The sequence below is a fragment of the Neolamprologus multifasciatus genome, chromosome 2 (genome assembly GCF_963576455.1).
Source record: "Neolamprologus multifasciatus chromosome 2, fNeoMul1.2, whole genome shotgun sequence".
Classification (NCBI taxonomy): Eukaryota; Metazoa; Chordata; class Actinopteri; order Cichliformes; family Cichlidae; genus Neolamprologus; species Neolamprologus multifasciatus.
The window spans coordinates 10,430,322-10,443,038 of record NC_140440.1 but is presented as its reverse complement, the minus strand read 5'-3'; the positions used below and the strand labels follow the sequence as shown (position 1 = coordinate 10,443,038).

At 39.0% G+C, this 12,717-nt stretch overlaps 1 protein-coding gene across 1 annotated transcript; it reads right to left on the bottom strand.

The window, feature by feature from the left end:
* Nucleotides 1-16: 16 nt before the first annotated feature.
* Nucleotides 17-12,240, bottom strand: neil3 (nei-like DNA glycosylase 3). Its single transcript, XM_085170667.1, has 10 exons — nucleotides 11,883-12,240; nucleotides 11,622-11,731; nucleotides 9,779-9,913; nucleotides 9,164-9,377; nucleotides 8,207-8,281; nucleotides 7,743-7,909; nucleotides 2,693-2,853; nucleotides 1,039-1,453; nucleotides 551-731; nucleotides 17-395 (listed from the first exon to the last, which is right to left on the bottom strand). Exons 1-10 carry the CDS (start codon nucleotides 11,985-11,987, stop codon nucleotides 213-215), a joined length of 1,746 nt encoding a protein of 581 aa, XP_085026793.1. The 5' UTR covers nucleotides 11,988-12,240; the 3' UTR covers nucleotides 17-212.
* Between the last annotated feature and the right edge of the window lie 477 nt (nucleotides 12,241-12,717).

The window sequence follows — 12,717 nt, the reverse complement described above, 5'->3', positions numbered from 1 at the left end:
CTCATAATGCCAAATAATTTGAAACTGAGACTTTATTAGAGATTTATTACAGCTGGTACGAACAAAGAAGTTGGCCATGATTTGAAGGTCGGAAGCTTAAATGGACGGGAATATAGAGCAAGGGTATATTTGATACTCCACCCCATTTCTATATCAAGTTGTTTTTCTAAACATTGAGGATTCAGGGTTTCACTTGGGAGCAATATATGACATTAGCAACCAGGTAGGATGGAAACCCCTGGTCCATTCTCGGCCCACAGGAAAAAGTCACACTGTTTCCCCCTTTGAAAGCTGCAGGTGTAAAAATTCCGGCCGTTGTTGGGTCCTAGTTTCAGAACGGTCCTCATTAAACAGCGCTTCCCGTGGTGACAAAAAGGGAAGTGCAAGTCTGCCCACTGCAACAGTGAAAATAAAGTTTGGTTAGCTTGGATGTACAGCTGTAAACTTTTAGTTCAGTTATTTAAGTGTTTAGTGAACAGATTGCTAACAGACTGTGCAAAGAAAACAAGAGAAGCAAATCAAAAACAGATAAGCTGCCTTCCACTTTCACCTCAAAGAAGTTACACTTGGTGTCTCTGGGTAGCGAGCAGGAGTAGAACTGTCGTCCCTTATTCTCCCCCTCCTTGTGGACCACTCTGAGGACAGCTGGGCGACGATGGGATGCACAGCGAGGGGCACTGGGACTGAGAGGAATGGAGGTTGCACGGCTTGTCGCTTCCATTTTGTGGGTACTGACAGGAGTATAGAGATGGTGTCATCAGTTTGAAATGCACTGAAAATATAACACAGCCAAAGCTGTCACATGAACACCAATTAGCAAACTAACCATTTTGTCTTGATGTGTGTTTGGGAAAAAAAAATGTGTATGTTTAGTATCCTACCATGACTGTTTATCCATCTGTGTGTGTGTGTGTGTGTTGTATTAAAATACTAAATTTTGGGGGTTCCCTTCTTAAATCTCACTCATTTCCCTGAAGTTGCAAAAACTTCTCTTATTAAAAACTTACCCATGAATATCCAAGTAAGAGATTCACTCACCTTGAGTTTGGGGTTCCATTTTGAGCATTGTTACTGGGAAAGGCGCTGTGATCAATTCTCATTTTCTTGGATGTGTGACTGTAGGAGGCCAGTGATTCCCCATCGGACAGCTCGGCTCTTTGCTTCTGCCAGCCACCAGAGGCATAATTGGGGCTTGTTGTCCCTTGGCAGACACTGTATTTATATAAACCCCCTTCTGCCGCCAAGGAATTCAAATGATTCCCGGCTTGGGAAAGCGGGACTTTTGCAGGCTTTGCCTTCTTGCTTAAGTCGGAGAAAACAAGGGTGGAAGTCCCAAATGCAGACCTCCAGTTGACTTTGAGCTCCTCTCGTGGTTTCTTGAAGGCAGTGCAGGGGTATTTAATCAAATCAGCAGTGAAGGGTGATGCTTCAACGCTAATGTCATCTGTGTGGACTGGGGAGATGGAGCCACAGAGAGAAACTCAATTCATGTTCAGCAGCTGCAGCTCATTCTGATGCACCGACTGCACCCATAAAATGCAGGTTGTTGTTAGTTTTAAGTGGTTAGCTCGCCGTATCATTTATCAGTGGGCAGTATATTGCCGTGCTGTGTAGTCAAATGAAATGTCACAAAATATGTGGTGCTGAAAATGCCCTCATGCAAAATGAACCACCGTATCAAAAGCTTTAAAAATGTTTTCAGTAATGGACTATGGAGCCTGACATAACAGTCATTAACAAGGAACTGTGAATAAATATCACTCTCCAGTCCCTCAAAAAGCTACCATTAAAGTGGCCATGAGCAAAGCCCTTAACCCCCAACTGATTCAGAGGATATGCACAGGGGTCCGTTGCAAATGTATAACTGTACATATGCAAATCAGGGTATTACTGAAAGAGCGAGTGTGCTCAGTCAGCTTTCCATGGAGAAATAAAGTGTCTGTTATTCATTTAAATCAACCTCAAAATGTCACCGCTATTCTCACTTACTCACACGCATTTTTTAAACAGTCCAGATGGACGCTGACATATGTGACGTAGCCTTTAAACCTTGTTAAAACTCAAGACGATTATATTGGACTTAAGAATTCAAATCCCACTCCCATCCTCCCAAAATGGGAAATATTTTACTATCTAATACCACCGGACTAAAGGGGTTTGTTCTAGTAACGATTAACATAAAAAGACTCGGTAGTCTTAATTCAAATAAAATATTACAAAAAAGGAAAACAATTTAAGGGTACACAGTGAAGCCATCATAGCAACGTGTCCATGTCCTTGAAGCTCAGCACAACCTCAGGTTAACGGCTATTCAGTTGTTCAATCAGCTGTTAATTAAGAAAACTGGACTGTAAACAAAATACAAACGAACCCTCAAACCCTTCAACTGTAGCTTTATGCGGCAACAGTGACACTACAAGGACATTTCTTGCAGACACTAAATGGCCAACTGACAGCCATGCTCATTATCCGTACTGCAACATACAAACACACACAGAGAAGCTGCGTCGCCTCGCTGCGGTGTCACTCTGCCATTTTCCATCTTTTTCTGAAAAGTTAAGCGTCGCTGTCTAACTGTACAAGATATCATTCAGCTAAACAGCAAAACTATAGCTACTGTTTTATCTCTTGTTAGCAAAGACATTTTATTCGCTCCAATTGAGTGACTATGAAGACAGAACATTTCACTTACCCTTGGGTCTTGGAGTGAGGCAGGCATCACACGCTGTTGCTGCTGGCTGGTTGATGAGTGTGCAGAGCTGACAGGCCCAGTCCTCTTCCTCTTTCTTAGCCACATTGTCACTGGTTCTGTTGCAGGCCCAACCAATCAGGCTGTTTCGGACTGGAAGCTTACTAAATAAACAAAGCAGGGCAACGGTGACGATTATAATGTACTGCTGCTGCTGCGAATTTTATTGTGCAAAAATGTGGCGTTTCCACAGACATACATTTACTACATTACTAAATGTGAGTCACATTTGTGTTATTAATGTTATTGTTCCACATGTTGAGAATAATTGGAATTATTAGCTCTCTAAAGTGGTTAAAAAAATGAATAAGTAAATAGATAAATAATGAGAGCCGTTTTATATTATGTTGTATATAGTTTAGAAAAGGGGTGGGATAGATGCAGCATAGCATTGCCATATATTATATAACTGAAAAAAACATTAACACTGGACACACTTAGTTTGACAAAGCTACCTCCTAATTCAGAGCAAAATAATAGCCCAGTCACACCAATAAAAACAGGAAAATAACCTCCTTGTATCTACAAAAAAAATGTAAAAAAAACAAACCTGTCACAGTCTGACTTGAAATGACTGCAATACCTCTTAGACAGATTGGTGAAGATATTACTGTTTAAGCTATTATTCAGTTAAAAACAGCAAGGTTGTTGAATGCAAATGTAATAGTTAAATGTAAATTTCTGTTAAATGGGAATTTCTTTTGTGTAATGTGTCATTTTCAATGATTTGTCATTGGTAATTGCTATATTGTCAGAAATATGTAAATGCCAAGTTAACCCCAAAACAGATACTGACAGTTTAACTTTGGGGACACAATTAGCAGTTGAAAAATTCATTGCAACATTCATCATATTCCAAAATGTTAAGAATAGCAATAATACTGTATCAGCATTGTGATAATATCCTACTGTTCTGTTAAGTTCTACCTCTATTTTATAGTCTATATACGTTGTGCTTATGACATTTATTAGATCACCACCCAGTGTAAGATTTATGCTACAGCTACTTTAAATTAGCAGTATTGGTAATCCCTTAATGCTTCTGTAATGGTTAGGCCATGTATGTGCAACATTTTTAATGAAAAGAAATTTTTATTTCAAATAAAAAAAAATGCATTATCCATGAATTTTCAAATTTACTGTTTTACTAATTATTTAATTGCATCCCTGAACAGAAAAAAACAGTTTTAATGGTTGAATGTTATTCTTGATTAATTTCTAACTTCTCAGAGATTTTGACATGACCGATTTCTTAAATGTGGGTTATTATGGAGGGTTTATTAATACATTTGTTAAGCACTGTACATTATGAAGTTAAATGTGAAATGAGTATGAAGATGAGTTCTTTTAGACTGTGTAGCTCATTTAATTTAATAAAGAAAAGATTTTCGGATCAAATGATAGCCATTATGTGTTATCACTGAAATGGCTCATGGGGGAACTTTTTTTTTTAGTTTGTTTTTTTAAAGCAGAAAGTCACCTTCAATCATTATAAGATTTAAGGTGAAATTCAGAATCAGCCCATTTTGTTTCTTTATTGTCCTGTATCCTGGAGACTCTAGCATCTTTTGTTTAATGGCATAATGAACATTATTGAGACAAGAGCGATTTCAATTAGCTTCTTATTTAAGAAATAATGGGAGGTCAAAAGAGACCCCTGTATCAGTCATGAGTGGGAGATAATGATGTTAATGATGATGATAATGATATACTTATGTACCTAGTTTCCTGGTTTTTGTTTGACTTTTTCGAAAAGGTTCTTGGATAAATATGTGAGTTTTTTTCCCCTTTAACTTTGTGGGAAAAAAAAAGTTAAAGGGGACTAATACTTGATATGAAGGTGCATTATGATTTCATGTATAATTGGCCATAAAATGCCAGCGTAGCTATATTATACTTTCAAAAGTAAGTGTCACTTTATTTAGATATATGTAACTTTTCAGCAGTGAAATAATTCCTAAATTATCATTTTTTTTGGATTGTCTGCACAAATAAACACGATTTTGATCAATTCTGTTCAGAAATGTTGTCACCCAATTACAACAGCAGTTGTAATCTATTAAGATATAAACCATGTAGACACCTATGAAACTTTTACCTAGGCAAATAATTACAGTTCAAGCAGAGGAGAAAACAGGCAAGAATGAAATGTGTTTTATATAATTGCTCCAAGCGCACATGATAGTGCTCTGACATGAAGCTAGACTATGTTTGACAAGAGGGTAAATCTGCAGCGCCAACAGTCATGGAGGAGCAAAGTAGCAGCGGCTTTCAGGAAACTTCTCACAGATTGCTTCATCAGCTGTGTAATGCGTTGTAAGGGCTTTAGACTCTAACCCCTCGCAAAGCTTTGCTCAAACACAGCCCAGGAGGTGTTGAGCCTGTGCCCTGTCTGGCAAACACAGCCTTATATGCGCATTAATTTCCCTCATAACACTTCCCACTCCCTGCCAAGCCCATCTGCCTGCAAAGATGGCCTCTCTAAATTTGAACATATTATCTAAAGAGCTTTGGAACTTTATGAAAAGACTGAAAAATGACACCTAGCTTTACTATGTTGGTTTCTTTACTGTCCATATATGTTTAATAAGTTAGTGTGTTAGCATTTTAAATGCAAAGGTACACATTTTGTAACAGAAGAGGAATTGTCGCTTTATTCTATCACTGGAATATTTCCACTCATAGTTCTTAGACTCCCAAGTTCCAAACCTTTTTCATCCGATGCGCCACCAAAAACCTGTCCAACGCACTCAAGTATCCCATTCATCAAAACCACCTGTACTCGAATGTGTTTAAACAGCCATTTATCTGTGAACTTTTTATGTAGTTCAGTATATTTCACTGTTTGCTTACTATTCCATTCATTAGTCCAGCGCCTTTTGTTGTAAATCTATTCAGCAGCTATTTAGTTTTTAGTGGCCACACCATGTTTTTCGATTGTTATTCCAAAAGGCGATGAGGATGCTCTTTCGAAAGACAGATAATCCTACATTTTCCAACATAATATGACCAACATTTATATAAAAGATTTTTTATTGATTTCTTTTTCCCAGTATGTCCTAAAATTAGGTTTTCCCAGAGAATTCTATAAGACTAGAAGTCTTTTTGCAGGAGTGGGCAAGAAAAACTGGGACTGTTGTGGTGGGCCTCACAGAACAGAGAACAGAATTAAGTTCATCTTATATGTAAGTAAAGATGATGGAAATGTGCAGATTAATGAAGGTAGTATGCTGTGCAGAGCTGTAGTAACTATGGAGGGATAAAGTTGACAAGCCATTCTACAAAGATATGAAAATAAGTTGTTCAAGCTAGGTTAGTAAGAGGTGATAATCAATGAGCAGCAGTAAGGCTTCATGCTAAGAAAGACTACAACAGGTGTAAAGTTTGCTTTGAGAGTGTTGATGCAGAGAAGGTCAGAGTTGCACGGTGTCTTTGTGGAATTAAAGCATTCCATAGGGTGTCAAGAGAGGGACTGTGGTAGTGCAGGGAGGTAGTCGGGAGTAGCAGATAAGTATCTGAGGGTGGTGACAAACATGTATGAGGGCAGATAGACAGTTGTGTGGTGTGCCGTGGGAGTGACAGATGGGCTTACGGTGGGGGTGGGAATACATCAGGGATCATCTCCAAGTCACTTCTTGTTTGTAATAGTGATGGAAAGGTTGACATATGAGGCTAGACAGGAGTCTCTGTGGACTATGATGTTCGTAGATGACATTGTGATCTGTAGCGAGAGTAAAGAGCAGGTGGAAAAGAACCTGCAGAGGTGGAGGTATGCTCTAGAGAGAAGAGAAATGAATGTCATTTGAAGCAAGACAGAATGCATGTGTAATGAGATGAAATTGTGAAGGTGAATGAGTTTAAATATATATGGTGTAAACCGTGCAAAACAATGGGCCATGCGCAATAGAGGTGAAGAAGAGAGCGCAGGTGGATGCAGATGAGTTTCAGTGGCAAATCAGTGATGTGTAACAGAATTTAAAAAGCTATGCTTTGCTATTATGTCTGATTTGGAGAGAGGTGGTAACAAAAACACATCCCAATGAAGATCTTCACTGGGGATGACCAGACTGGACAGGTTTAGAAAAAGCTCCGGTTGAGTGTACTGGTGACAAAACCAGAAAGGCAAGGCTGAGATGGTTTGAACATACGGAGCCCCGCAGGGGACATGGGAGAAAAAAATTAAGATGGACTTTTGCGAGATCTCGCAAAACAAACTCGGGATCTCGGAAAAGTTGAATTCCAACAATGGTGGCAGCTACTTAGTTGTAATATTACTCTTTCTGGGTCACAAAATACACTTTTAAGATATTTTGAGGCGTGAATGTAGTTGTGTCAGATATCTGCTCGGTTTACAAGACATCACATATTTGCAAAACTGCTCCAACGTTTTCGGGATCCCGAGTTAGTTTTGCGAGATCTCGCAAAAGTTTCGCGAGATCCCGAGTTAGTTTTGCGAGATCTCGCAAAAGTTTCGCGAGATCCCGAGTTAGTTTTGCGAGATCTCGCAAAAGTTTCGCGAGATCCCGAGTTAGTTTTGTGAGATCTCGCAAAAGTCCGTCTTAATTTTTTTCCCTCCCATGTCCCCTGTGGGGCTCCGTATGAACATGTGTAAAGGAGGGACAGTGAAAATATTTGTTAAAGGATATTGAATATGGAGCTGCCAGGCAGGATGAAAACAGGAAGACAACTTATAAGATTCAGGGATGTAGTGAAAGAAGACATAAAGAGGTTTGGTGTGACAGAGGAGGATGCTAGGGATAGGGTGAGATGGAGGCAGATAATCCACTGTGGTGATCCCTTGTGTAAATGGGTACTAATCCCTGTATGGATATCACTGATAAGAAGGATGCACTACTGAGAAAAAACAAGGTACATTTTTAATCTCCATCTTAGTTAAAACATAATTGGTGGCGGATATTTTTACAGCCTTCAAAGGAGCAGCCTGTACAAGAATAATACCTGCTCAGTCATAAAGGTCTACAAGGGTTTGTACCTTATGTTCACTCTGCTGGGATCTCCTTTCTGACAGTGCTCGCAGAAGTAAGTCATCCTTCCGTTATCTCCAAGCCGACAGACTGTGATGACATGAAAACACTGGCCGCACTGGGAACGCTTGTAGACTTTGTAATGTTTGTAGAGGGGAGAGCCAGATTTGCGACACTGACAGAGATGAGGAGGGCACACAAGAAGAAATAAAAGTGTGAGGATAAAGAAAACAGAAAAAGATTACCTTTCCTCACTTCTCTGTTATGTATAGAAAGCAATATTTGTTTTCCTGTTCTCTAGGTAGTGGGGCTTTGGCTTTTGCTCCCCTTTCCTGGCAAAACAGGATTTTTAGTTAATCTATTCTTGCAAGTGACTCTAAATGAGGTAGCCAATTTAAATGTGCGCAGATCAACATAAACCCATACAGATCCCCTTCAGATCCAAAAGACCAACTTGTGATTTATGCCTAACCTTGTAAAACAGAAGAGTAAAATCACGAGTCATTTTCACCAAATGGTGAATCTGTTCATCTGTCAGCTGCTGAACCTAAAAAAGACAGAGCACATTTAGTTACAGTTCACAAAAAGGAGACTAAACCTTATTTGTGTAGCCCTTTTAAAACAGAGACAAATAGCACTTCACAATCAAAATCAATACTACAAGCACATAAACAATAAAGCACCAGATGGGAATGAGAAAGACGGTTTTAAATTGATGCAATGGGAAAAATAGCCAGCCACCAAGAAGCTGTCTCTGGCTCAGACAGTGTATAAAAACAGTACTTGTTGATCTTTCAGGACTCCTAGGGGCTTGGTAATAGAGGAGAAGCTCATAAAGATTCAGTGGTCCCAGAAGAAGAAGGGGCCAAAAGTCCTAGATTAATGTTTTGCTTCAGTGTGCTATTCTCGTATCCTATCTAAAACTTTCTAAGGAGGGCAAAAATTCATTTCAGATTGGATCCCCTAGTAATGTTTGAGTAATAGAAGTATTCATCCTATGAAGTTCTTTTACCTGCAATAAATAGGCCACTCAAAAATTACACCTTTCTTGTATAGTTTGCCTACCAAAAAAATATTCCCAAAGAGCCATGTGACGTATTGAATCCTTCACAGTTCATGTGATATCATTTCCAGATCAGGATTAGAAAATATTTTATTCATGTTTTAGGATAAATATATGCTATAAATCATTGAGAAAAGCCGGCTCGGGTTGCAATAAGGACCACGTACATTCATGAAAGTAAAAAATATTTCCATTTTCAACAGGCACAGAGGGAAAGGCATATCTGTGCTGCAATGTGCTTGTTTGTCTTTTCCCTATTTTACCCACCTCATTGCAATGCATCACTCAATAATACAAGGGCTTAAACTTTTTTCTGTGAGAGTTTTGTATTCCTCTGCTGAACACAATCCATCATCTTTTCCATACCTTCACGGCTGGGTGGAGGCCAGAGTCAAACAGGGCTTCGTTTTTAATGATGTTGCCGACTCCCGGCATGACGGCTTGGTCAAGGAGAACGTCGCAAAGCATCCTGCTACTCTGGCTCCTCACTGCTTCCTCTGAGTGGGAGAAGCTGAACTTGGAGGAGCATACGTCCAGACTCTCCATGGCCCTAACTCTCTGCTCACAGTCCTCTGTTAACCTGCAAATACACAGTTGTAGTAATGGAAAAAGGCAGAAAATATATAGCGACAGTTATTGGAAGTGTACCACGGGGTCAACTGGCGCTCTCGAGGTTACACTTTTCAAAATTGTTTCTTTCATATATTCTGTAAGGTTTGTTTGTTATGAGATGGAATAACACAGGTGAAATCTTCACACAGAAGAAGAAAAATGTGGGTCTGACTGCTGAGCATTACAACAGGATCTTACAGACAATGGTCGGGACAAATGCTGAGCCAAAAAGGCTGCGTTTTTCATGCAACAACGGCCACTGTCTTCAGACACAGCCTAATGTAGGACATACTCACTCAATGAGACTCATAGCCCAAGGTGAACTCCTGTCACCTCAATCTATCTAGGCTGGGCTGGTGTCCCTGTTACCTTATTTCCACTGTGCTGTCAAAGAAGCACACCGTGTCGTCAGTAAGGTGTATTTCCAGCACGGGAGTGGAGTCCTTCCTATCCCTCCTCTCAGCAGGGTTTATACGCATTGATCCATTCATACCAAAGTGAACTCTAGAGGATGAAAGCAAGAAAGACAAAGAAAAATAAGGCAAACTTCATTTAAAGACAGCATGTCTCGATTCATTTAACACTCGATCGCAGGATCATGGTCTTGTGGATGCAAACTCTACCCTTGGAAACTTATCGTGCAAGGTGTCATTGCCTTGCACAACAAAGCTCACTAGTTCATTTACATAGATATGAATCTATCTGTCCAATGATGTGGGATGATTATTCAAAATAACATTTTCATTTAAAAAAATAATATGAGCACAGTTAGGGTGGCATTATATGAATGAATATGTTCCTGTAGATGCAGTAATATCTGTTGTAGTTGCTATCTCTCCAAATGACACTACTGCAACCACTGTCGTTTTTTGCATTGGTGTGATTGAAAATCTGGATGTTTTTTCTATTTAATTCACTAAGTAACCAAAAACCAGTTGGTTCTAGTTTTTTTGATTAAATAAATAAATACATACAAACATACTTAACAAAATTATCCATATTGATTATTTCTCCTTATCACCATTATTGGCAAAAGGTAAAAACACAACTGAAGATTTGAACACTGTAAATGGTAAATGGACTGGTTCTTATATAGTGCATCGGAGAGGAATTTGGGATTAATATCTTGCCCAAGGATATTTGGCGGCATATTTGGCATGCAGACTAGAGGAAGCCAGGAATCGAACCACCAACCTTCCGATCAATAGATGACCTGCTCTACTGCCTGAGCTACAGCCACCCACTTTGCTGTGTACAAACACAAAACACATAAACCAACCAATAACTGGCTTTAATACAGGGAAAAAATAGCTTGGCTTTTACTGCCACAAAAAAATAAATTTTTGTAGTACTTATAAAAGCTGTAAGTTAACCCGAGCCTCCTAAGAATCGATTCGAATTGTAGACTTTATGACTCGTTTTAGAAACTCAGATAGGAAAAGATGGACATAGCTTCTGGGTTTAAAAAAAATGAAACCATTGCTGGAATGCCTTAAACCTGCACTTCTTTTTTTTTTTCTTTTTTAAATAGCCACCTGGGGGTGGCTCTGGTAGTTGCAAAAATAACTCCAGTCCTATTGACATCTAGAATATGACCACTATAAACACTCTCCTGCTTAGTTCACAGGCTCAGTCGCTCTGTTTGGATCATATTAAATTAAAACAAATAAATTAATAAATTAATAATAAGTCTACTTTGTAACTTTTGGTCACACTATGTGTATTTTGGCTAATGATTTATGATTGACAAGTTGTTAGCCAGTGAACGTGGGGTTTCACAATCAGACCCGCCCCACTCACGCATCACATTGGGTTTCAAAACACCAAGATCGTGACAGCACAAACACTCATCTTGATACGATCTTCAGAAACCTTAGGTGACATCACAGTAGCTATGTCCAAAACTGTTTATGAGAGTAGTGCATGATCATATAAACAGACTCATATTGCAAATTATACACATTTTGCTTACAGTGGGATGACTCAAATATTGAATGAAAGAGCAGCAAGCTAATCGGCTTATTCAGAAAAACGTGCTTCACTTTGAAAAGAAAATCCCAGATGTCACAGTTTTCAAAAACACTGAATGCAGCATTCATTGGTGACATCCCGCCAGACTCCGGTGCACATACAGTCGGTTGATGACAGAAAATGTCTAGACATTTATACAAACATGAAGCAAAAAAAAAAAAAAGAAAAGTTGTCCGCTTACCTTAAAGCACGTAGACCAAAGTACATGAAGAGCTCCTTTCCCAGGGTTTCCACTCCGCTGTACTGACAACCATAAAAACAGGGGAAGGCGTTTGTCTCGGAGCTGTTTTTCTGTACAGGGATATAAGCCAGTTAGCAGCAAAAAAGCACAGACGAAGGCTGTCTTTGATCTTCTTTAATAACAGCTAGGTGGCTATCCTACACGCCAAATTTACTACATAACTTGTTGCACCGTGACATACAGTCTCACAAGGTTACTTACGGCTGATGTTGTCAGACTGCCTCTTATCGCTTTTACTTTCTGTCCTTTCTGGACTTTTAAGCGGATTTTCTCTCCGTTTAATGTGCATCCTGGCCCTTCAACCATTTTCTATTTCAAGATATAAAGTCAAACTGTGCGTCAACAGTCCAAAAGTTTTGTTGTCGTGATTGTTCCCGCCACAACATTCAATTTTGCGCATGTGCGGCACGGCTTGTACCCGGAACTTGATGAATTAAAGGTACATTAACCTATTTTTCATAGCAGTGTCCTTCTTTATGAAAACAACATGTACACAGACATGAATATATATTAGGAGATTATGTAAGTATGTATTTGCTTTATAATTAATTCCTTCCCACCCTATCTTCATCCCTTGAAGAGGTTTGTTATTTTTTTCCTTTTAGTGAATAAATTCTTAATATGCTCTTCCTCCCAGCCCTGCGATGTCTATGCATATATTAAAGGGCATGAATAAGAATAGAAACAAATAAATAAACCAAACATGCGTAGATAAAGTAAAGAAACACTCTATGGAGTAGCTGTGCATTCATTGATACCCAGAAATATATGCAGTAAGCAGGCTTATTAAAATCAGAAACAGCTAAAACGTTAACGAGATGCATGCACGTCAGTGGATCAATAATTACCATCCAGATTTATCTGTATATGGCTCTTCTAAATAATAATCATGGCTACCTTTGGTACTTTTTAGGTACTTTTTAAAATTCTGATTATATAACTTGTGGACTATCAGTTATACAGCTTCTGCACCTGTTCCCTACCTTATAATATTTCAAATACTTCACATAAATGGTAATAACATACTGATTCTTTT